This window comes from Ictidomys tridecemlineatus, chromosome 10 (assembly GCF_052094955.1).
Source record: "Ictidomys tridecemlineatus isolate mIctTri1 chromosome 10, mIctTri1.hap1, whole genome shotgun sequence".
Lineage (NCBI taxonomy): Eukaryota > Metazoa > Chordata > Mammalia > Rodentia > Sciuridae > Ictidomys > Ictidomys tridecemlineatus.
Window position 1 is genome coordinate 51,398,591 of NC_135486.1, and position 24,342 is coordinate 51,422,932.

The window sequence follows — 24,342 nt, forward strand, 5'->3', positions numbered from 1 at the left end:
GCTAGAGGGGCTAGGGTTGTGGCTCAATGGTAGAGTGCTTACCTCACATTTGTAAGGCACTGAGTTCAGTTCTCAGCACCACATATAAATAAATGAATAAAATAAAGGTCCGTCAACACTAAAAAATATTTTTAAAAAATCGGGCTAGAGATGCAGCTCCATGGTAGAGCATGTGTTTAGCATGCATGAAACCCTGGGTTCAATCCCCAGCACAAACAAACCAACAAACAAAAAACCACGGGAGTATTCAAAGAAGCTGAGGCAAGGGTAAGTTTTAAAGACAAAACCAAGGAGAATCATATCTATTATTTTGAAACAATCTTTGGCCACAATGATTAATAACAAGACTGGTATCTATCCAAGGTTGTACAGAGAGCTGCTGGGCAGATGTCCTTGTAGAAGTACTTTTTGTATGCAATTGTGGTGGCCTCTGGACAAGATTGTGGTTTTGGCAGAGTCTTTTGTATACCTACTATCAGGCTATCATGCATAAGAATCGTTTCTTCGTAATCTCTTAGTTTTATTTATTTATTTATTTTTGGCATGGTTGACACAAGTAATTTTGATTCTGGCAACTTTCACATTTCTTTCACAGGAATATACATAAAACCAGGGATTGGGTGGAAAGAGAGCTGGGGGCGGTGGGAGCGGTGGGAGAAGCCTGTTGAGAATTGTAGTCTCCCAGTCTCTTGTTGATGGCTGCTCCTTTGACTTGCAGGAGTCATGTGGCTGGAAATTCTCCTTGCCTCAGTGCTGGGCTTCATCATCTACTGGTTCATCTCCCGGGACAGGGAGGAAATTTTGCCATTTGAAGATGGGTGGTGGGGGCCAGGGGTGAAGACCATAACCAGGGAGGATGAGAGCATCCGCCCTTTCAAGGTGGAAACTTCAGACGAGGAGATCAATGTAAGTAAGGCATCTTTTCCTAGTCAGGCTGGGCAAAGGGGAGGGTAGGGGCGCTGCTGTGGTTTCTCTGTGATGAGTTGGGCTTAGACAGGGTGGGGGGAGTAGTCCTCCTTGGAAGTTTTTTCTTTCTAGCTTCTGTCACAGGGCAGGTGCAGGTTGCTCACAAAAGGCATGCCCAGCTCCCCCCTCTGCCCCTTCCCTCCTGCTCCTTTCCCCTCTCCGAGGCCCCACAGTGCCCAGGCAGGAAGCTGCCAGCTGGACCAGTTATGTGCATCAAAGGTCACAGAAAGCAGATGTTTTCCCTTCTTCTGGGTCCCAGGTGGAGACATGAAACGCTGTAGCACTCAGAAGGCAGTGCCAGTGTTGGTTAGTATGTGGGTCAGCCACCCACCGTCACCTTCAGTCCCTGCTCACAGTTGTAGAAATGAAGCTCAGGCAGGTAAAGCAATTTGTCCCAGGTGATCAAGCCAACAAGCAGAAGGATTTGAACTTGGGTCTAACTCCAAAATCACTGCCCCGTCCCACGAGAGCTAGAATCAGGAAGGAAGTGATCAGTGGAGTGGAATCACCTGAGGGTGCAGTGAGCTGTGAGCAGGGCCAGGAGGATGGGTCTGCCCATCCCCTGCTCATTCTTTCCTTCATTCTGTGGCACTTGAGCACCTACTTGTGCAGATGCTCTGCTGAGTGCTTGAAAGAAACCAGAGACTCTTTCTTCAAATAGCTTACCCCAGTAGGTGAGAAAAGGAACATTCACAGAGATATATTAACCAAAACATTAGTAAGGATGATTGTGCTGATAAAAGGTCATTGAGAATTTCAAGAAGGAAGGAATTTAAAAATGGAAACTGGACTAAACCCAAGAGAAACCAACTGGGGCTTCCTTGATAGAACTTGCAGTGGTCTTGCTAGTAAGGGCAGAAGCTGAGCTCTGAAGATAATAACTCCTTTTGTGGATTCTATATACTAAAGGAGTCTTGAGGTTTTTAAAATCTGTGTGGGGGTAGCCAAAGCACTTGGGAAGAAGCCCTGGGAACAGTGATACTTGAGATGATCCATGAACTATCATGAACGTCCCCCAGCAGGGCTGCTGGCCTTTTAGCCTAATACATGCCTAAAGGACTTGCTTCTATCTCCTTGTCAGTGATTTTTTTTATCTCAATTGAGTTACAGCATTCAATGCTGCATGTCAAAACTTGGCAAGCCATAGTCCATGGGTCAAATGTAGTCTGCCACCTATTTTTGCACTGCTCCCATGCCAGGAATTGTTTTTGCATCTTTAAATGGCTGGGAGGAGACAATCAAAAGAATGATATTTAGTGACATGAAAATTATATAGATGGGCTGAGTTTGTGGCTCAGTGGTAGAGCCCTTGCCTAGCATGTGTGAGGCACTGGGTTCAATCCTCAGCACCACATAAAAATAAATTAACAAAATAAAGGTATTGTGTCCACCTACAATTAAAAACATTTTTTAAAATTACATGGATTCAAATTTCAATGCCCATAAATACAGTTTTATTAGAATAGAGCCATACCTATTCATCCGTATATCACCTGTAGCTGTTTTCTCACTACAGAGACAAAATGGAATAGTTGCATCTTGCAAAGTCAAAAACATTCACTTTCTGGGGCTAGGGCTGTAGCTCAGTCAGTAGAGAGTTTGCCTCATATGCACAAGGTCCTGAGTTCAATCTCCAGCCCCACATAAAAAAAAAATGCTATCTGTTTTTTTTTTTTTTACCAATAAAAATGTTGCTAATCCCTGATATATAGAAGTAGAAGTGTTGGTAAATTTAAGATGAATATTATTCATATCTTTCAAACATAGAAAATAAGAGCTGGGGATATAGCTCAGTGGTAGAGCACTTGCCTAGCATGAGTGAGACCCTGGGTGCTCTCCCCAGCACTGCCAAAAAGGTAAGAAGGAAAAAGAAAGTACAGAAAGATGAAAAGGGAATCTGCAGCCTTCAGTGACAGACGCACATGCCTAAAAGTAGGGGGAGCTTTTCTTTGCCACTGCTCTGGTGCAGTGTGGTTGCAGGGTTGGTTTTGTCCTGTAGAAACAAACCTTCTCTTGTGCTTTGTCCTTGGGGCCCTGCATTTCACTCCAGGACTTACATCAGCGGATTGATAAATTTCGCTTAACTCCACCTTTGGAGGACAGCCGCTTCCACTATGGTTTCAACTCCAACTACCTGAAGAAAATCCTGTCCTACTGGAGGAATGAATTCGATTGGAGGAAGCAGGTGGAGTTCCTCAACAAGTACCCTCACTTCAAGACTAAGATTGAAGGTATGTTTCCAGAACACCAGCTCGAAGGGATGTATGTCACAGGAGCAGCCATCTTTCATGTTTCAAGTCAAATAAAGCTGGGGAGACCTTGAATCCAATTATAAGTCACTGTGACCTTACCAGAGTGCAAAAATATCGCCAGTTCTCAATGAACTGTTAGATCTTCAGAGATAAACAGAAAAAAACATATAAATAACATAAAAACCAAAGAAATGCAGAATCCAGCTGGGCATGGTGGTTCACATCTGTAATCTCAGCAGCTCAGGAAGCTGAGGCAAGAGGATCAAGAGTTCAAAGCCAGCCTCCGCAATTTAGCCAGGCCCTAAGCAACTCAGTGTGACCTTGTCTCTAAATAAAATATTTAAAAAGGGCTGGGGATGTGGCTCAGTGGTTAAGTGCCATTGGGTTCAATCCTCTGTACAAAGAAAGTAAGAAAGAAATGCAAAGTCCAGTCTGACTATGTAGCAATCTCTGAGAAGAAGGGAGAGGATGACTGGGACCTGGGTATGGCCTCAGTCAGCTCAGCCCCTTCTTAAAGTTTGGTACCCCCCAATATTACAACTATTCAAAGATGCTCAGATGGTCAGTTCTTTGAAAAATTTTCCTGTCTGTTTGCAATGCTAGACCTCATGCCCCAATTATGTCACAGATTGTCATACAAATTCTCCAGAAAGAAAAGATCACTTCCAAATTTTTCTTGGGAATGTGACCCCTGAATCATGTGGGATGCGTAATAGTTTCCTACTGGCAAAGAATTTTTTTAACTGAAGAATGTCTTAAAATCAAATATAGAAACATTTAAGAAATTAGAGACATTTTGTTAACTTAAAACATTTTTAAACTTTTAGTTGTGGTAAAATATGCATAACATGAAATTTATCATTGTCACCATTTTTTTCAGGAGGTGGGTACCAGGGATTGAACTCAGGGGCACTCAATCACTAAGCCACATCACCAGCCTCATCTTTGTATTTTATTTAGAGACATGGTCTCACTGAGTTGCTTAGTGCCTCACGATTGCTGAGGCTGGCTTTGAACTCTCAATCCTCTTGCCTCAGCCTCCTGAGCCACTGGGATTACAGGCATATGCCACTGTGCCTGGCTCATTGGGTACAAGTTCAGTGGTATTAAGGACATGAGGGTTTATTATTATGCCAGTATCACCTTCATCTTCAGAAATTTTTTCATCACTCCAAATTGAAACTCAGTACCCATTAAACAATCACTCCTCCCGCCCATCTCGCCTAGCCCTTGGCAACTCACTTCTTTCTGTCTTTATGAATATGACTTCTCTAAGTACCTCATATAAATGGTTATACAGTATTTGTCCTTCTGTGTCTAGCTTATTTCACTGAGCATGAGATTCCCACGGGCATCTGTGTCACAGCATGTGTCAGAATTCCTTTGCTTTTAGGGCATCTTATATGACACATTTTGTTTATCCATTCATTGATTGATGGACACTTGGGTTGCATCTGTCTTTGGCTGTTATAAACAGTGCTGCTGTGAACATAGGTATGCAGATATTCCTCCAAGACCCTGCTTTCAATTCTTTCTGTTTTCATCCAGAAGTATATTTGCTGGATCATATAATACTTCTACATTCATTTTTTTTTATTTTAGGAACCACCATACTGTTTTCTATAGTGACTGCACCATTTTCCATTCCCCTCCCACAGTGCATGAGAATTCCAAATCTCGTTTCTTTCTGCATCCTCACCAATACTTGATAAGTTTTGGTTTATTTTATTTCTTATTTTTGGTGGTACTGGAAATGGAACCCAGAGTCTGGCACATATTAGGCAAACATTCTACCACTGAGCCATATCTCCAGTCCTCTGGTTTCTTTTTTAATAGTAGCTATCCTAATGGGCATGAAGGGGTTTCAATTTGCATTACCTTAATGATTGGTGGTTGAGCATCTTTTCATGTACTTAGTGGCCATTTGTAGATCTTTGTGGAAATGTCTATTCAAGTCATTTGCCCATTTTTGTTTGTTTGAGACAGGGTCCCACTATGTTGCCTAGGCTGGCCTCAGATTCCTGGACTCAAGCAATTCACTTTGTCTCAGCCTCCCAAATACCTGGGACTACAGCTTCTCACCACATGCCTGGCTCCTCTTGCCCATCTTTGAGTCAAAAACATTGTGGTGATGGTTGTTGGTTTTAAGAGTTCTCTTTATATTCTGCATAATAGTCCCTTATCAGATGTGATATTTGCAAATAGTTTCTGTCATTCTGTGAGTTGCCATAATATTAATTTTGATGTTGAGGAAATTGTGCATATTTGTAATTTTAAATGTTTATAACATTTAAGAGAATTTGGCTTTTGCAAGTAACAGATAAGATTTAATTTATTAGCTGGGTGTGGTGTCACATACCTGTAATGTCAGTGACTTGGGAGGCAGAAACAGGAGGACTGAAAGTTCCAGGACAGCCTCAGCAACTTAGCTAGATCTTGTCTCAAAATAAAAATGAAAAAAAAGAGCTGGAGAATATAGCTTAGTAGTAGAGCACCCCTGGGTTCAATCTCTAATACCCACCCCCACCCCCCCCCAAAAAAAAGAATATTTAAAAAAATATCTGGGGCTGGGGCACAGCAGTAGCACACTTACCTAGCATGTGTGAGGTCTATCAACAACTGAAAAAAATTTTTTTAAATATTTAATTTATTAAAATTCTAGGTTTTACATAAACTATGTGAAAGACATATTGTTTCATCAGATCAACTAAAGTTCTTTTTTATTTATTTTTTATATTAATTAATTTATTTATTGGTACTGGGGATTAAATCCAGAGGCACTTAACAACTGAACCACACCCCTAGCCTTTTTTATTTTTTGTTTTGAGACAGAGTCTCACTAAGTTGCTGGAGATAGCTTTGAATTTGTCATCCTCCTGCCTCAGTCTCCTGAGGACTGGGATTACAGGTATGTACCACCATGTCCGGCGTAACTAAAGGTTTTGAAAAGAATATTGAAGCTGGGCATGATGGTACATGCCTGTAATCCCAGCTACTCACAAGGATAAGGCAGGAACATCACAAATTTGAGACCAGACTGAGCAACGTAGTGAGACCTTGTCTCAAATTAGATAAAAAATGCTGGGGATGTAGTTCAGTGATAGAGTACCTAACTCCTCCACCAAAAAAATTGAAATTATACAATATTTAAAGGAGGAGCATAGAAATATAACAAACTATTAATCAAAGTTCCCTGGAAAGTAACTAACTTCACATTTGCTCATAAATATGTGGCACAAAATTCATAAGCATAACTCAAATGCTTACTGAAAAAATAGTTTTATAAACTTGTAAGCTTAATAAATTGAAGAATAATTTTTAAAAAATCAAAGTAATCTCTGAGTATTCTCTATACCCTCAAGACCATTGGAAACTCACAATGTAGGTGGTAGAGCGCACCCTGGTGGTGGGAATGCTGCCCCCAGAGCCAGAGAACTCAAGCTAGGGCTGGTGTCTGAGCCTCTGAGCCTCAAAGGCATTGTTATATGATGGGGAAATGATGGCTCCCATTTCACAGAGTGGGTGTAAAGATGACAGGATGGGATGGGTGGAAATCCTGGCCTAGAGACACCTGCTGTTGTCCTCTGATATGAGGAGACTGGGTCTGAGGAAGAACAGGAAAGGGAAGAGCTAAGTAGAATCCTAGTGGATCTTGGACCTGGAACCCTTCCTGGAGCTAAGCCAGCAGCACATAACAAAATTCTAGAATGATTTTTGCCTTCTTTCTGATTTCTATTTTGAAATGGGGTCTCGCTATGTTGCCCACAGTGGGCTCAAACAATTCTGCTGCCTCAACCTCCTGAGTAGCTGGGACTATAGGCATATGCCTAGCTTTGGAATTATTATTATTATTATTTTAACTTTTTTAGTTGCCAATAGATTTTTCACTTTATTTGTTTATTCATATGTAGTGCTGAGGATCGAACCCAGGGCCTCACACATGCTAGACAAGTGCTCTACCTCTGAGCCACAACCCCAGTCCTGGAATTATTATTATTATTATTACTATTTTTTGGTCAAATTTGGACTCCTCATTGAGTGCTGCTGTGCCCTTTGGAGGATTCTGGTGCCTTCTGTCATGAGCCTAGCAAGGGGGCCAAGTCCAATCATACACAGGTTGTCATATACAATTTCCAAGGATCATCATTTAAAACTTTGGTGCCGGTCTGGGGATGTGGCTCAAGCGGTAGCGCACTCGCCTGGCATGCATGCGGCCCAGGTTCGATCCTCAGCACCATATACAAACAAAGATGTTGTGTCCGCCAAGAACTAAAAAATAAATATTAAAAAAAATTCTCTCTCTCTCTCTCTCTCTCTCTCTCTTTAAAAAAATAAAAAATAAATCTTTGGTCCCAAATCCTGGCCTTCTGCCTCTTGGAGTTTGACTTGGATCCCTCAGTTACCCTCAGCTCTTCAATTTCCCTCTAGCAGATACTGACGGGAAACTTCCAGATCCCGTTCTGCTGGGGCTGGGGACACACAGTCACTGAGGACAGGGTCCCTGTCTTTGTGGCTCATGGGCTCCTCAGGGGTAATTACAGCGCATGTTGAGGGACGCTAGGAGAGAGGAGGCTTCAGGACCTTTGAGAGCCCACACTTCCTTCAAGTGTGAGGAAGATTTCCCAGAAAGAGGGCTCCCTCCGCCAAGATGAATAGAAGCTTGCCTTGTATGTGGGGAAGGTGGTCCAAGGGTAAGGGAAGAGCAAAGACTTACAGGCAGGAGGCGGTAAAGGGCTGTTTCCCTTCTAAGTGTTCTTTTGTTTGTGTGTTTGCTCCCGGGGATTGAACCAAGGGACTCTTTACCACTGAGTTATGCTCCCAGTCCTTTTTACTTTTTATTTTGAGACAGTGTCTTGCTAACTTGCTGAGGTCTAAGTTGTTGAGTCTGGCCTGGAACTCTTGATCCTCTGCCTCAACTCCACTGAGCCCCAGTGGCTGGGATTACAAACAACACCATCACTGTGGCCTCTGTTTCCTTTCTGGAGGCTGCAGGCTTACCCCCCAGACCATCTCAGGGTTTCCCAGGACACCAGGGATATACAGGACAAAACCTCTCTCAGAGCACAAGGCTCTGAAGAGGGCAATTCCTGGCATTGAGTTCATCATGGACAGTGGCCCACTGTGACTTAACCCCTGTGCAGTTCTGGCACACTTCCTAGGTCTGGCAGCCTATTTTTGGCCTGGTCCTTGCAGGACGGAGTCCTTCCCCTGGGACTGGGTTTTTCTTACCCCACCTTCATAGCACCAGCTGATGGCTTTGGTCCTCAGGCCCAGCAAACCTTCAGCTCATCTCTTTCCCTGGGCTTCCCAGGCTGGGGCTGGTTCAGGAAGGTCCTGTGTCAATCTCTGTTTGCTGCGTTCTTCTCCATGATGCTGGACCTTTTCAGGGTCCTCTCTGACCCTTGTGCTCCTGGCAGTTCATAGCTTCACCTGTGACCTCTACTCCAGTGTTCTGTCCACATTCCCACTGGCTGTGCTGTTCCTGCCACTTACCTTCTAATTCTATGATGAACTTTCAGATCCAACCCATGTGTTGGCCTCCTGTGGCGGGAGAACATTGTCTATTCCCAGACAACCTGAGGGTTTGCTGGGCATCAGTTGCTCCTGGGGAAACTCAACTCCATCATGTCTAGAGAGGAGGAAAGAATTGTCCAAGACAAAAATGAAGGGCCACAATCCAGCTCTGTAGACTTCTAGCCTGTCCCTTTTCCTTTACCCTACCCACTATCCAGTGGGCTGGAACCCTCTGCACAGTGCCCTCCACCCAAGCCCTCCCCTCCCTCCACCTAGCTTGCACTGCCTTCCTGAGCACAGCTCAGCTCAGCTCCTGGATTCTGACCCTGCAACCTTATCATAGAGCATCCCATGGGTATCAGAGACCTGCAGGAAACCCAGAAAGAGCATTTCCTTCCACAAAAGAAAAGAGGGGCCCATGGGGTGAATGATGAGACAGAGTTTTTTTTTTTAATGTCTTGTTGGGGCAGGATGGGGTGGCACATTCCTATAATTGCAGCTACTTGGAGGCTGAAGCAGGAGGATCAGAAATTTAAGACTGCCTTCACAACTTAGCAAGATTCTGTCAAAAGGTTTTAAAAAGGAGGCAGGGACCAGGGATGTAATTCAGTGGCAGAGTACGTCCTCGTACATGGGAGGCCCTGGATTTGACTGATAGTACTGCAAAAAAAATTAAATAAATTTAAAATGTCATGGAACTGGGGGTATAGCTCAGTAGTAGAGCATTTGTCTAGTGTACAGGTATAGCTCTGGGTTCCATTCCCAGCACCAAAAAAAAATCAGCATCATGAAAATGTCATAATTTTTACTATGCAAAAAATTTTTATATTTAGAAGTACAGAAGGGAATACAGAGAAAAGGAAGTCTCTTTTTCCTCCCTGCCCCCAGCCTGAGACAGCCCCTGCTTTCTGCTTTCCTTATGTACACTTCCAGGGAGAACCCATGTGTACGCAAGCATGTGTGTGGGTTTTTTTTTTTTTTTTTTTTTGCCTATTTTTAAGCTCAAATGATAATGTGGTAGAATTTGAATTAAAAATATTCTCACATCATGCAATGTGTCCCAAAAAGGATAAGATTACCTACTAAAATAAACTTTAGGACAGGAATAAATTTAGGAACACAGAAAGATGCCCAGGATATATTGTTAAGTGAAAAAAAAAAGTCTCAAATAGGATGAATGTAGGGTTCTATTTTTGTTAAAAGAAAGTTATGTTCGCTACGAATCTTTTAAAAGTTCAAACTGTCACAACCAAAAGGGGTCTAAGGAGATATGACAGTTAAATGTAATGTGGGATTCCAGGTGGGATACTGGGATAGAAAGAGGACACTAGGTTAAAACTAAGGAAACCTGAATAATATTTAATTGACTATATATACAAATAATATCCAGCCTTAACAAAGAAGGAAATCCTGCAAAATATGACTACACAGAAGAACCTCAAGGATATTATGCCAAGTTAGATAAGCCAGTCACAGAAGGACAAATATGTCAAGACCCCACCTATGTGAGATGCCTAAAACAGGCAGCACAGAAGAGGAGAGGAAGGGGCAGGTGGTGGCCAGGGGTGGGGAGTAGAGGAAATGAGGAATTGCTAATCAGTGTGGATAAAATTTCAGTTATGCCAGATGAATAAGTTCTAGAGATCTGCTCTAACAATATAGTACCTATAATGAACAGTATTGTAGGGGTGGCAGGGGGTGGGGGGTGGGGCTTAGTGGTAGCACTGGCCTAGCATACCAGGCCCTGGGTTTCATTCCCAGTATTACAGAAAGAAAAAAAAAGATAACAAAAAAATCCCCAATACTATGTTATATACTTCAAAATCTGTTATGAGAGTAATATATTGTGTTCTTATCACAGTAAAATTTTGTGGGTTAGGGGGAGCACTTGCCTAGCATGTATAGTGTGTAGAGCTCTGGGTTCCATTCCCATCATTAAATAAAAAAAAATTAACAAAGAAAATCCGAATTGGGTATGTTCAGATGCCTGTAATTCCTGCTACTTGAAAGACTGAGGCTGGAAGATCACAAGTTGGAGGCCAGTCCTGGCAACTTAGGGAGACCCTGTCTCAAAAAAATAATGATAAAATAAAAAGGGCTGGGAATGTAGTAAGAATGCCCTTGGGTTTGATCCCCAGCACTGCAAACAAACAAACAAACTAAACTAAAATGCTAAGGAGATCTGGATAAGTATGAACTTCAATTAATAATGCATTATTGACTATAAGGCATGTTAAATAAATTACCATATTAATGTAATATGTCAAGAATAGGAAAGACTGAATCCCACAGCTTGGGAGACTGAGGCAGGAGGATCACAAGTTTGAGGTCAGCCTCAGCAACTTAGTGAGGCCCTAAGCAACTTAGCAAGACTCTGTCTCAAAATAAAAAACAAAAATCGAAAAAAGCTGGGGAATGTGGCTCAGTGGTAAAGCAACCCTGGTTCAACACCCAGTACCAAAAAAAAAAAAAAAAAAAAATAGGGAAATCTGGGTATGGGGGCATTCTATGTTCTGCATTTTTTCAATAATTCTAAAACTGTCCCAAAATAAAAAGTTTAAGAAAAGTCTGGATGACAACATAATATTCTCTTCTGATACTGGGATTACATGTGATTTCCCCCCATTTGGTTTATCTGTGTTTTCTAAGTTTTCTGTAGTGGCCATGTATTGTTTGTATCATGAATTAACAGATCAGGTCATTAGCTAGACCGTGCTGTTGTCTCCACCCTCAAGGTGTAGCGAGCATCCCTGGCACGGCAGCCACTCTGCAGTGTGTGCTATGAATGCTCAGGTGCATAGGGCCACACTCCAGGAAAAGGGCTGCTCTCCTTGGAGACATAAAGACTCAAGGTGTCTCTGGCGGGGGTTGTAATGTACTCATCTATTCTTAGCTAGGACCACCTTCCAAGTTCACAGCATTCTACTTAAAAAGAAATTCTCCACTTAAATAAAAAGTCATGGTCTGTGTGTGTGTGTGTGTGTGTTAGTGGTAGAGCGATTGCCTAGCATGCTCAAGGCCCTGGGTTCCATCCCCAGAAAAAAATATAAATAAATTATACTACAGAAAAACGATAACAATTTTTTTCTTTATTATGCCAGGGGCATAAAAAACTACTGAGCCCAAAAAAATCCCTTTTTTTATATTTTATTTAGAGACAGGGTCTCACTGAGTTGCTTAGGGCTTTGCTAAATTGCTGAGGCTGGCTTTGATCCTCCTGCCACAGCCTCCCAAGCCACTGGGATTACAGGTGTACACCTAGCAACAATAACAATTTTTTAAAATTAAAAAATTATGTTTTAAAATTGGCAAAAATAATAATAAATGTTTATGTCAATGCATATGGTAATTATGCATTGGTGATATGTATTAATTATGCACATAGTATGTATTCATTGTAGAAGAATTAGAAATACATATAACACAATGAAGAAAATCAAAGCCTTGGTTCTACTGCTCAGGAAGAATGACTTTGTACATTTTTTAAGTCTATTCTCCGACCCTTAAATCCCTACATTCATAGTACAGACTGTCCTTGACTTATTATGGTTCCACTTAAGATTTTTAACTTTTACAATGGTGTGGAAGCAATATACATTCAGTAGAAACCATATTTTGAATTTGGATCTTTTCCCAGGCTAGTGATATGCTATACAGGCATAGCTCCCAGCCTGTTCCACGAACATGAGAGGAAGCCACTGATTCTCTACTGTGGACTGTGTTGCTAAGCTAGGAGTTTAGTAGGTCATGCATATTCAATGCATTTTATTTAGTATTTATTTATTCATTGTGGTGTAGGGGATAGAAACATAAATGGGCCTTGCATGTGCTAGGCAATTGCTCTACTGAGCCACATCCCCAATTCTTAAGTGCATTACTTAGAAAAATTTCAGCTTAAGCTGAGTGGTACATGCCTATAATCCCAGCTACTCAGTAGAAGGCTGAGGCAGGAGAATCTCAACTTCAAGGTTAGCCTGAACAATTTAGCAGGGGCCTGTCTCAAATAAAAAAATAAAAAGAGTTCAATTCCTAGTACCATTATCAACACACACACCACACACACACACACACCAAAAAATTTTCAACTCAAGTTGAGGAACATCTTCATGAGTATACATGCATACATATAACTGTTTGGAAAAATTGGATCATGAAATGACTGTGACTTGATAATTCACTTTTACCAACTAGCAGTGAACTGTTTTCTATGTTAAATAAATACAAATCTTCTCCCTCTCCCCTGATTTTTAAATAATTGAACAAATATTTATGGAGTCCCACCATAAGCTGGGAAGTGTTCTGGGGCCTGGGAACCCAGCGGTACACACAGACCCGCTCTACCCTCCCAAGCAGGCAGGCTGTGAAGTCTAAGCGAGGACATCTGCTTCGCTGGGCCATGGTGTGAAAAAATGCGTGAACAGTACGTGACGTGGGGGCGCAAAGGTGGCAGCACACACTGCCTGCGCTCTGGAGGGTGCAGAGCCTGCCCGGGTACTCTCGGGACTTCAGCCTCCCCATCCTCTCCCCTCCCTCATAATTGTGCCTCGTCCTCCAGGGCTGGACATCCACTTCATCCACGTGAAGCCCCCCCAGCTGCCTTCAGGTCGTACCCCAAAGACCTTGCTGATGGTGCACGGCTGGCCTGGCTCCTTCTACGAGTTTTATAAGATCATCCCACTCCTGACTGACCCCAAGAGCCACGGCCTGAGTGATGAGCATATTTTTGAAGTCATCTGCCCTTCTATTCCTGGCTACGGCTTCTCGGAGGCATCCTACAAGAAGGGTACGGGGTGGGAGGGGTTGCTGCTGGGGGCCATGGAATGCTCTCCTTCCAGGAGGATGAGGTGGGCTGGAGACCAGAGAGGTTGGGAAAAGAGGAGTCCAAGAGGCATTTTCTTACGCTAAAGGGCCAGCAGGTCTTAGGATCTGAATCAGGACGTGGTGGGCCATAGGCTGGGTAGAACAGTGGTCAGCACTGTTCAGTGCTGCTCAGGGCTTGGACTCTTGTGTTCTATGAGTTCTTCTCAGGAGCAGGTTCACATCTAGGCCCTAGATTGTTCCAGTCCAGAAGACTGACCAAGGGTGGGCCCAGAGACATCTCACAGGGGCTGTCCCAAGCCCCTCTGTGCCCATACTGCCCCTGCACAGAAGTAGGCATAGGGCACACTGTCTTCTGGAACTAGAGGACTGCCCCTTGGCTCTCACCTTAGCCTGGGGGGAGGTGGGCCTGAAGAACTTCACAAACCCCAGGAGTCACCTTCCTCTGACTCCATTCTTTTTTCCCCTTCACAACCAGGCTTCAACACGGTGGCCTGTGCAAGGATCTTTTATAAGCTGATGTTGCGGCTGGGCTTCCAGAAATTCTATATTCAAGGCGGGGACTGGGGGTCCCTGATCTGCACCAACATGGCTCAGCTGGTGCCCAGGTGAGCTCTCATTCAGGTGCGTGAGCATGTGCACAGCCTCTAAAAGGATCTTTGTTCAGGGCAGGTATCTGGACTGGAGGGTGGCTCATACCTGCCTGGGCATAGTGTCTGAGCCTTGGGGTTCCCTCTTGCCAGGGGCAGGGATGCTTGTCGGCCCACGGGAGAGAAGACAGGTTCTGTAATCATTCTGCAGGGCACATGGGCATGTTGACCTGGATCCTGCCATTTGGTGTAACACAAAGTTGGTGACTCTGGGCCAGGTATCCAGGCAGAGAATGCCAGTGAGAGGAGGTAAAAGTGGGGGATTAGACCTTTCTTGGGGACCACGCTCTGGAGGAGCCCTGAACAGAACTCTCTAGGAACTATTTCCTTCCCCAACCCCTCTGCTCCAACTCATGAGGACACCCCAGGTGCTGCAGGAGCCTGGCACGTCAACCCTGTAGCTGTCTCTTCCTCCTCCATCTCTTCTTTCTCTCTGCCTTTCTTATACTAGCCCAGCCTCACCTGAGCCCATTTCTCTGCCCTCAGACACGTAAAAGGCCTGCATTTGAACATGGCTTTTGTTGCAAGAAATCTCTCCAACCTGACCCTTTTGTTGGGACAGCGTTTCGCAGGATTTTTGGGCTTCACTGAGAGAGATGTGGAGTTGATGTTTCCTTGGAAGGACAAGATTTTCTATAACATCATGAGGGAGAGCGGCTACCTACACATCCAGGCCACCAAGCCAGACACCGTGGGTGAGCACACCGGGATGGGGGGACCTCACTACCCCCAGGATGAAAACCCCTTATAAGGAACTAAGAGCTCGTTTTGTTATTGTTGTTTGGGGGATGGGTTGGGTGTTTTGTTTGTTTGCAGTGCTAGGGATGGGACCCAGGGCCTCAGGCATGCTAGGCAAACAGTCTGGCACTGACTCATGACCTCAGCCCTTCTCAGAACTCTTTAGACCTTTAACCTGGATTTCCCCATAGAACTGAGTTTATGTATCATCATCAGATTCCCAAGATATTCCAAACTCTGTGTGGTTCACTCAATGTTGGTTAGTAGCTTTAAAGCCCCCCACCCCCTGCCCCTGAGGCTAAGTCCTGTCCTAAGAAGCAGAGGGGCCTTGGCAGCTCTGGAGCTATTGGAAAAGGGTATAGGGGGCCCACACTCTGGGGGAAAATTCACCCTAATAGTGAGGGGTGGACCCAGCAACCATTTCTGCCACTAGGGCCCTGTTACAGGATACTTTTCTTAAAAGCAAAAAATTATGATTCTTATGCAAATATAAAATGAACATGTGTCCCAAATTGTATTTAACTCAGTTTCTAAAGGAACTAGTAAAATGTTAAAACAACAATAGGGGCTGGGGAGATAGCTCAGTCGGTAGAGCACTTGCCTCTCACACACAAGGCCCTGGGTTCAGAGTGATAATTAAATGTCCACTGGACAAAATTTACTTGCTTTTCTATGAACAAAAATGATTTGCATCATTCTCACTGTTCCATAATGGCACAGCTTGCCTAGCATATGTGAGGTATTGGGTTTGATCCTTAGCACCACCTTAAAAAACAAATAAATAAAATAAAGGCATGCTGTCCATCTATAATTACAAAATCTTTTTTTTTAATTTTGAAAACCACAAAAAAAAACATAAAACAGAAGACAATCAATCACCTGTAAGCACTCTTCCTCCTTCCCTCTCTCCTTCAGAAAAGCTTCACCTACATTTCAGCTGATGAATGTTCACAAGCTACTACACTCATATGCCCCACATGACCCCGACACCCAGACACTGGTGATGATCTCTTGCAGGCACTGTCCCCACCAAGGGTGGCCTCCCTCCAGACTTCCAACCACATTCTTGATAGTATGGCTTTGCCTGTTCTCACTCAGTTCCTAAGAATGGAACCATAGAACATGTCTCTTGGGAGTCTGGCTTCTTTTGTTCAATATGATGTTTGTGGGGTTATTTATGGTATTATCCCAGGCATTTTTTTTGGTGCTAAAGAGCAAACCCAGGGCCTGGCACATGCCAAGAACATACTCTACCAGTGTGAGTTCCACTCCTGGTGCCCTCAGCTTTTTTAAAATTTTTTTTGGGGTGGGGGGAGTACTGAGAATTGAACCCAGGGGCACTCAACTGCTGAGCCACATCCCTAGCCCTTTTTTGTATTTTATTTAGAGACCAGGTCTCACTGAGTTGCTTAGGGCCTTGCTAAGTTGCTGAAACTGGCTTTGAACTCACAATCCTGCCTCAGCCTCCCAAGCCACTGGGATTACAGGTGTGTGCCACCGTGCCCAGACCCTCAGTTATTTTTTCTTGTTTTTCAATATCAGGGCATATGGATCCTCAAAAAACAGAAAACAAAACCCCCCAAATTTATCTCTTTAAAAACAGTGTCCTGGGCTAGGGACATAGCTATATATATATATATATATATATATATATATATATATAATATATAGTATTCATCTAGCAGGCACAAGACCCTAGCTTGATCCCCAGCACTACAAGATAGTTCTCACTTGGGTATCCAAGTTTGAAGAAAGGTGCACATATTCCAAACAAATCCCCATGAGATCATGGGAAGTAGGACCCCAATCTATCCCATGAAGCTGCCCAAGGTTAAGGATGTGGCATGCATAGCACTCTGTGGGACCAGCACTATAGCTCAGTCGAGATGGCCAGTGCCCTGGTGCCCAGGTACCCAGGCCTGAGTCCCTCCCTTACTCCTTCCCGCCCAGGCTGTGCTCTGAATGACTCTCCCGTGGGACTGGCTGCCTACATTCTAGAGAAGTTTTCCACCTGGACCAATTCGGAATTCCGAAACCTGGAAGATGGAGGCCTGGAGAGGTGAGGTCCCCTTTATCCCCCTATCAGGTCCCTGGTCCCAGCAGCCACCTTCCTCACTCCACTCACTCTCTTGCTCCTCATTTCTGTTTCTCCATGTGGGGTTCCAGCAAGTTCCAGCTCTCTTTGGCTTCTCCACAAATCCTAACCCTGCAACCAATGTGTCCCCATTTGGGGGATGAGGAAGCATCTCGCAGCTGGCTCCAAGCCTCACAGTGGGGTGGTGAGGAACAGGATGCAGGACATCCAGCCTCCTCTTGGGATGAGGAAATTGAGGGCACTGAACACTTCTTCATTGTCAAGAATAGCCCTGGGAGCCTGGCGCCAGGCACAGTGTGCTGTGTGGAAGCTGATCAGGTTGGGGGCTGCAGGAGGACTAGGGGTGGGGGCAGCATCCTGTCTCCTGGAGCCTTAGTGGCTACAGCCTTAGAGTGCATGACTCCTCACTCCTGGCCTGACTACCACTTCAGAGTCAGCTCTGACTCACTCTCCAGGGCCCACCCTTTCATTATTCTTTCAGTGACATACATTGCACCAGACCCAGAACTGGTGGTGGGGAATACAGAGTGAATGAGACTGGATCTGCCTTGGGGGGCAGGGGCTCTATCTCTGCCATGCTAAGTCCTAGCACCTACAAGAATGCTGGGCTTAGTAGGTGCTCAATAAATAGGTGTTAGATGAATGAACTCTAAAGATAATATGCCAAGGACTGTGGGAAATCAGAAAAATGAGGGTTCACTTTGTCTAAGGGGGACAGAGAGGAAGTAACTGCTAAAATATATTTGATCTGGGATTTGAAGAATGAGTAGGAGTTCACTGGATGAAGGAATGAAATTTAGGTAACGAGAAAAACAATAAAATGCAAGGTACACTTGGAAAGGGTGACTTGTCCACAGGCAAGTCATTAGACAGACCTGGAGCTCATTCCTCTAAGCAGGTCCTCCAGGAGCCTTAGCAAACCCTCCCCCTGAGATCTCTTTTTCCCACCTCACACTCTGCAGGACCCAAGGGTGGGTGGAGTTTCATCAGGACCACTGTGGCAGGGGGCCTGGCCTGTAGCAGGTGTAGGCCCCACCAGAGCTGGGGAGCTCCTGCAGCATCTGCCCTGGCAACAGGAACACCAAAGCTCTGAGCAGGGGACTGATAGGATGAGATCTGTGTTCTAGAAAAAACACTAACACAGGAAATGGGGGTTGCGGTAGTTTTCAAGCTGTGATCAGAACCAAAGGGAGACAGAAGCACTCAGCTCACTTGGCAAAAGCCAGTTCACAGAGTTTACATGTTTGTTTTAATTATACAATCATTGACTGGTTTTTATTTTATCATCAAAATTATATTTAAAAAGATATTCATATAGGGGAAGTGGGTGTAGCTCAGTGGTAGAGCTCAAATATGCAAAGCCCTGAATTCAATCCCCGGCACCACAAAGTTGCATATGCTGCTGGGCACGGTGGTGCATGCCTATAATCCCAGCAGCTCCAGAGGCTGAGGCAGGATGATTGTGAGTTCAAAGCCAGCCTCAGCAATTTAGTGAGGTCCTAAGCAACTCAGTGAAACCCTGTCTCTAAATAAAATATAAAAAAGGGCCAAGGATGTGGCTCCATGGTTAAGTGCCCCTGGATTCAGTTCTTGGTACCAAAAACAAAACAAAACAAAAAGTGCATACGATTTCAGTGCAGCTAGTAAAGCCTAAATAGCCAGCCCTAAATCCATTCCCCCGATCCTGCTCCATGCTGTTGCTGCTAGAGATCAGGATTTAGAGAGGAAGTATTAAGGACTAAGGAGAACATATTCCTGAATATGAAAATGTCTTAATATGTTCTTTATACCCAAGAAGCCCCTTGTTACACAAATTCTTCATGTTTTCCTGTTTAATATGAAGGCCTTCCTGAATGCCTCTCTTTTGCCCTCAGCCTCTCCTCCTTCCAGCTTCATTAGTCAGGAGCAGGGTAGAAGTAAATTGAATATTCCTTAAAATAAATGCAGTTCAGAAAGTGAAAATATAATTAACTCAGGCTGAGGCAGTAGCTCAGTGATAAATACTTGCCTAGTATGAGTAAGGCCCTGGGGTTCCATCCCCAGCACCCCCCCACACACACACACACACACAGGGTGTGGCGGTGCATGCCTGTAATCCTAGCTACTTGGAAGACTGAGACAGAGGACTGAAAGTTCGAGGCCAGGCTGTGCAATTTAAGATTATCTCAGAAAGTATCTCAGAATAAAAAAAGAAAATAAAAAGGACTTGAGATGTAGCTCAATAATAAGCTGATCTAAATGGCTGAGGGAAACAAGTGAACTCAGCCAAGTGTCCATTTGGAGTGAATTGGCTTCTAATGAATCGACTCATTGCCCTGCAGCGGAGGGCCAGGCAGGAGGGCCAGGCAGGAGGCCCAGGAAGTGTTCTGTGATTCAGGGAACAACCACAGGAGCAGGGACGGAGACGGGTGGGAGTGGAGGAATGAGGGCAGCCAGGGCTTGGAGGGAACAGGGACAGGGAAGAGTCCACGAGGACCCAGGCTTCTGGCTCCATGCCAGGGCCTGGAGATGCCATTGTTCAATGGGGAATGAGGATGAGAAGGGGAGCCACCGTGTTGAGTGGGTACAAGTGTGGGGGCAGGAGGGGGGCTGGCATCAGGGGAAGGGCTCAGCAGAGATGCCGAGCTCTTTCTTGCTGTGGACTTGGTTGAAAGGCAGTTACCAGAGGCTGTCCAGGTTGAGATGTTCACTTGGTAACTGAACCCGCAGATCTGGAGCGCAGGTGGGGCTGGGCCCGAGGAGCTTATTCCGCCGCTGTGTTGGTGGTGGAGTTAGTGGGTAGAGGCAGGGGGAATCTCCACAGAGAAAACACAGGCCGCAGGATGCGGGGGAAAGCCTTATTGGCTACCAACGAGCGGGGAAGAAAGAGGGAGGGAGAGAAAGAGATGGACAGATAGACCTGGGGGACAAAACCTAGTTGACAGGCCTCTCCCCACAAGGCCTGGGCAGTAGGGGCAGCTTCAGGGTGCAGGATTGAGGAGGGATGAGAGGAGAAAGGGGACAGGAACATGGAAGGAAGGCAGGTGGAGAAAGGACCTTGGGGTGACATGAGACCCGAGACAGGAGGAGGTCACTGGCAGTTGGGCCAAGGAAGCAGATGGAGGCATTCAGGAGTCCCCAAAGGCAGTCCCCTGCGACTGCCCTCTGCATTCGGCCTGCTGCCCTTGCCAAGCTAATCTGAGTGAACACCTTCTCCTCATTTTACTCTCCTCTTGAGGCTCAGTGCAGAGGTCACCTCTGAGAAGCCTGCCCTGACTTCTCCCTCCACCTGGGTAAAACTTGTCCCTATTCCCCACCCGCCTCTGGCACAAACTTACCCCCACCTCTGACACGGGACAGTACAGTCAATGACTTATGACTCAGTCTCCCTGCCAGGCCATAAGGCCCCTCCTCCAGGAAAGGCACCCAGCCCCATGCATCTTTGGAGCCTTAGCACCTAGCACCAGTTGATGCTCAACGAGTGAATCCTCACTGCCCTCACTTGGGAGTTCCAACAATCTAGATGAATGGGCTGTCTTATTGATGGACCTGGATTTTGTAGAGTGGTTTTACTTCTGATGCTTCCACGTGTTTTCTAGGTAGTGGTAATCCTGTTTTTGTCAGAGGAAAAACTGGAGAAACTAAAGGGTAAACAAGAGTTCACCAGAGTCCCAGGGCTCTCTGGTAATATGGCCGTGTCCAGAACCTGGGTCTCTTGACTCCTGGTTCATGGCCTCTAGCCAGCTGTGTGCTGGATCCTGAGGAAGACTCGGAGGTCGGGCCTCTTCCTGCCTCCTGGGGCTCCAAGTCCAGACAGCACCCAATGAATACAGAAGTCCCTCAGGATTCTGGGAAGTGAGAAATTCATTGCCCTAGAGAACCCTGGATCCTTGGAACTGGGCTTTCTGGAGAGTGGAATTGGCAGAGTCCACTGTGGGAGAGCTGAGGCAGGCAGGACAGGGGCAGGGGCTGTGGAATGTGTATCCTGCCTTGGGTCTGGATTCTCCTCCTAGCAGTAAAACAGATAATAACACTATCTACATCACATGAGTGAGTGAGCAATCAATGGATTAGACACACACTCTTCCTTGTCATTAGCACTTTGCATCAAGGGTCCTCACAATAGCTGGTGACCCTGGACCAAGCCTGCCTGTGGCAGGGGATAATGTTACCTACCTTGAAATGACATCTGAGGGGGAAGCCAGGGGGCTTGGCTCATGCCTACAGCTGAATGTAGCAGTCCTTTGCTTTTTATACAACTACATTTGGCACCAAGAGTGGACCTTCATGTTCTGCTTCCCCAGGAAGTTCTCTCTGAATGATCTGCTGACCAACATCATGCTCTACTGGACGACAAAGACTATCGTCTCCTCCCAACGCTTCTACAAGGAGAACCTGGGTCAGGGCATGAACCAAAAGCATGAGAGGTGAGCCTGGCTGAGCTGGGAGTAGGAGTCTCTGAGGCTGGGAACAGGGAGTTGGCCTGGTTTTTAATTCAAGCAGGGGGAAGTGGGGAGGTGGCATAAAATAAGTGTAGCTGAGGGAACCCCAGGCCTGGCCCCCAGATGTCCCTCAGGGCCTAGCCCCTGGCCCAGGATGCTGGCCCATATACAGACCCTCAGGTGGCAACAAAGAGAAAGGCAAGCAAATGTGAGGCCGTAGAGGCTGTCCCATGCCCCTGCCTGGGTGGCCTCATAGAAAGCACAGGGTCCTTAGTTGGAATTGAGGGGTATCGTGGGAGGGTGGTTAAAACCTTAGGTCTTTCTTTATGACTCCATGTGGGCTAGCTGAGCCCTCCCCCCATGCCCTTAGGGGCCAGAGAGTACACACCACAGGCTCACCCCTCTTGGAATTTGTGTTCTTCTAGGATGAAGGTCTTCGTGCCCACCGGCTTTGCTGCCTTCCCTTGTGAGATCCTGCATGTCCCAGAAAAGTGGCTGAAATCCAAGTTCCCCAAACTCATTTCTTATTCCTACATGGCCGCAGGAGGCCACTTCGCTGCCTTTGAGGAGCCGAAGCTGCTCGCCCAGGACATCCGCAAGTTTGTTACACTGGTGGAGCAACAGTGACACCTGTGGGGACTGACCGTGGCCTCAGAAGCAGCCCTGGCTCCCTAGTCTTGTCTTGAAGAAGATGCCCCATTTCTGAAGATGGGGCTTGCTTTTGTCCCCTGCCCTCTCTGGGAGCCCAGCTTACCCCTCCACTCTCATCCATACCCACTATACAACATGGCTTTCATAATAAATGATTTTACTTCTAAGAGTGGCGGGAACCAAACAGCATGCCTGGAGCGCCCCTTTCAGAGGAGAGCCCGTGGGTCCACATTTGTACAGAGAAGGGCCCCCCTCGCAGCCCTCTGCTGCCCCTCCTCACTCATAAAGGTAGAAGAAGCATTGGGGGGCCAAGGTCACTGGCCAGGACTACCCTGGAGGAGGTAGCCCCAAAGGACAGGTGGTGCTACCCTAGCCCCTCTCAGGATCAATGTCACTCAGCAGAGGCGTGCCTGAGGGGCTCAGTGTGAGATGACCTGGAAAGCCCAGGCCTGGCAGGGACCGTTGGCCAGCGCAGGTGGTGCCTACAGAGTGCCACTGGGCTAGAGGAAGCCTTTGTGCACCGAAATTGCCCCACCCACACGTCCCTAGGCAGCACCCCTGGCCTCTGCTGCATTTTGCCAAGCCCTTGTGCCTCTGGCGCCCTCTGGAGGCAGAAGGGAGGAGGTGTCTGGGCAAAAGTTCAGACAGGTCCCAGCCCCCAGATCCTGAAGGAAGGAAAAAGACAAGGTGCTGCCAGTCCTTCCTGCTGGGGTCGCAGCTCAAGGGCAGCAGACAGTCCTGAATCCAGCCCAGACACCTCCTCCACTCCTCTCTACTTAACCACACTGGCCTCCCTTGGCTCCAAGAAAGACCTGAGCACTGCCCTTACCCATCTTGAGCCTGGAGGGAGCCGCCCTGGAGTGAACCCCACACACTTGCCCTGAGATCAGATCTCACCAACCTAGCCCAGCGGGCACTTTATTAGTGACCCTCCTTTTCTCTGCCTTTCTCCCCAATCTTGTCTTGAAGAAGATGCCCCTTTTTTGAAGAAGGGGCTCACCTCTATCCCCCGATCCTCATCATCTCTCCCTTACGGAGTCACAGAATCCCTGGCAACATGATAAAAACCTGCATAGCTGGCAGGAGCCTGCTGCAGCTAGGACTGATGCTCCCACCCCAGCTCCCCCAGCTCACTTCAGGAGCAGCCTGGAGGGCTGCCTGGCTAGGGCCAGTGGGGTGCTGGACTCCCCTCTAGGTTTCATCTCAGATGTGATCGCTGCAGGCTTTCTGGTCACTAGTCGTCCATGAGCCTGTAGAGGGACAGGCTGTGTTGGGTACTCAGAGAGACAATTTCTCCTTCTCATCCAACATAATCTTTGTCTGAGGAACAAAATTCCAGCATATGATCTTGGCTATAAACCACTGGGACTGCTAGAGCTGGAAGCTTGCTCAGGAGGCAGCTGGGAACATAAATGTGCAGAATTGCAGGTGAGCAAATGAGGGTGGGGGGCCACAGCTGTTCCCCACACTTCTGCTGTGAGCAGAAGAAAAGAGAACCCACTTGATGGCTCTTAACCTGGCCACCCCAACCCTTCCCCCTTCTGGTTCTATATTTTCAGAACAGTGGGGCTTAAAACAGCTCGAAAGAAGTCCTGAACTTGGTAGGGGTTGGAGTCAATCTGCTTTTCCACCTGAGTCTTCTTCAGCTTGCCCACCCTCAGGCCTCCTGGTAGGCAGAGACCACATTGTCCGCAGGGCTCTGGGCTAAGTGCTGTCCAGGGAGAGTCCCGCTGATGTTATGGATGGCGCCATAGGTCTGTTGCTGCTGCGGGGACAGGGCTGTCCTCTCCGAGGCCAAACCACTCAGAATCCGGGGCACATAGGGCTGTCAACAGATAGGGGAGTTAGTGTCTGGGTGGTGGCAGGCATGTGATTCCATACCCATTCCTCTAGGGCCCCTCCTTCCAGCCGAAGGACCCATGCAAAGAAATAACTGCATCACCTTAGGACATCAGGGCACAAAATATGCCAATTGCAGAATTTCCCAGCAGCCAGGGCAAAACAGAAAACACAACCAATGACACAGTTCTCCTGATCATATAGAAGGAAGCACAACAGAAAAGTTTCCTGCATTTCTCAGAAGAAACAACTTCCTAGCAATGGATTCTAGGAGAACTTTCACTTTATATAGGAAACAAGTCTATCTACAGAGGCAAGTCTGTAGAAATTATGCATTCTCCCCACTCCAGGCTCCAGCCCACCCCCAATATCGTCCTGCCCCACCCCTCCCCAGACCT

At 46.2% G+C, this 24,342-nt stretch overlaps 3 protein-coding genes across 3 annotated transcripts in view; 2 read left to right on the forward strand and 1 right to left on the reverse strand.

The window, feature by feature from the left end:
- Positions 1-807, forward strand: part of Srp9 (signal recognition particle 9) — a 47,476-nt gene extending 46,669 nt beyond the window's left edge. Inside the window, exon 4 of the mRNA XM_078022912.1 lies at positions 719-807. The gene's annotated coding sequence lies outside the window, so the exon portion shown is untranslated. The remainder of the gene's footprint in view (positions 1-718) is intronic.
- On the forward strand, positions 724-22,272 carry Ephx1 (epoxide hydrolase 1). The gene is made up of 8 exons (XM_040278101.2): positions 724-906; positions 3,017-3,197; positions 13,288-13,515; positions 14,029-14,158; positions 14,687-14,895; positions 16,889-16,997; positions 21,317-21,439; positions 21,880-22,272. Exons 1-8 carry the CDS (start codon positions 724-726, stop codon positions 22,079-22,081), a joined length of 1,365 nt encoding a protein of 454 aa, XP_040134035.2. The 3' UTR covers positions 22,082-22,272.
- Positions 22,246-24,342, reverse strand: part of Tmem63a (transmembrane protein 63A) — a 38,117-nt gene continuing 36,020 nt past the window's right edge. The window contains exon 23 of the mRNA XM_005326530.5: positions 22,246-23,930. Coding sequence (XP_005326587.1) covers positions 23,763-23,930 — 168 coding nt within the window. The 3' untranslated portion in view covers positions 22,246-23,762. The remainder of the gene's footprint in view (positions 23,931-24,342) is intronic.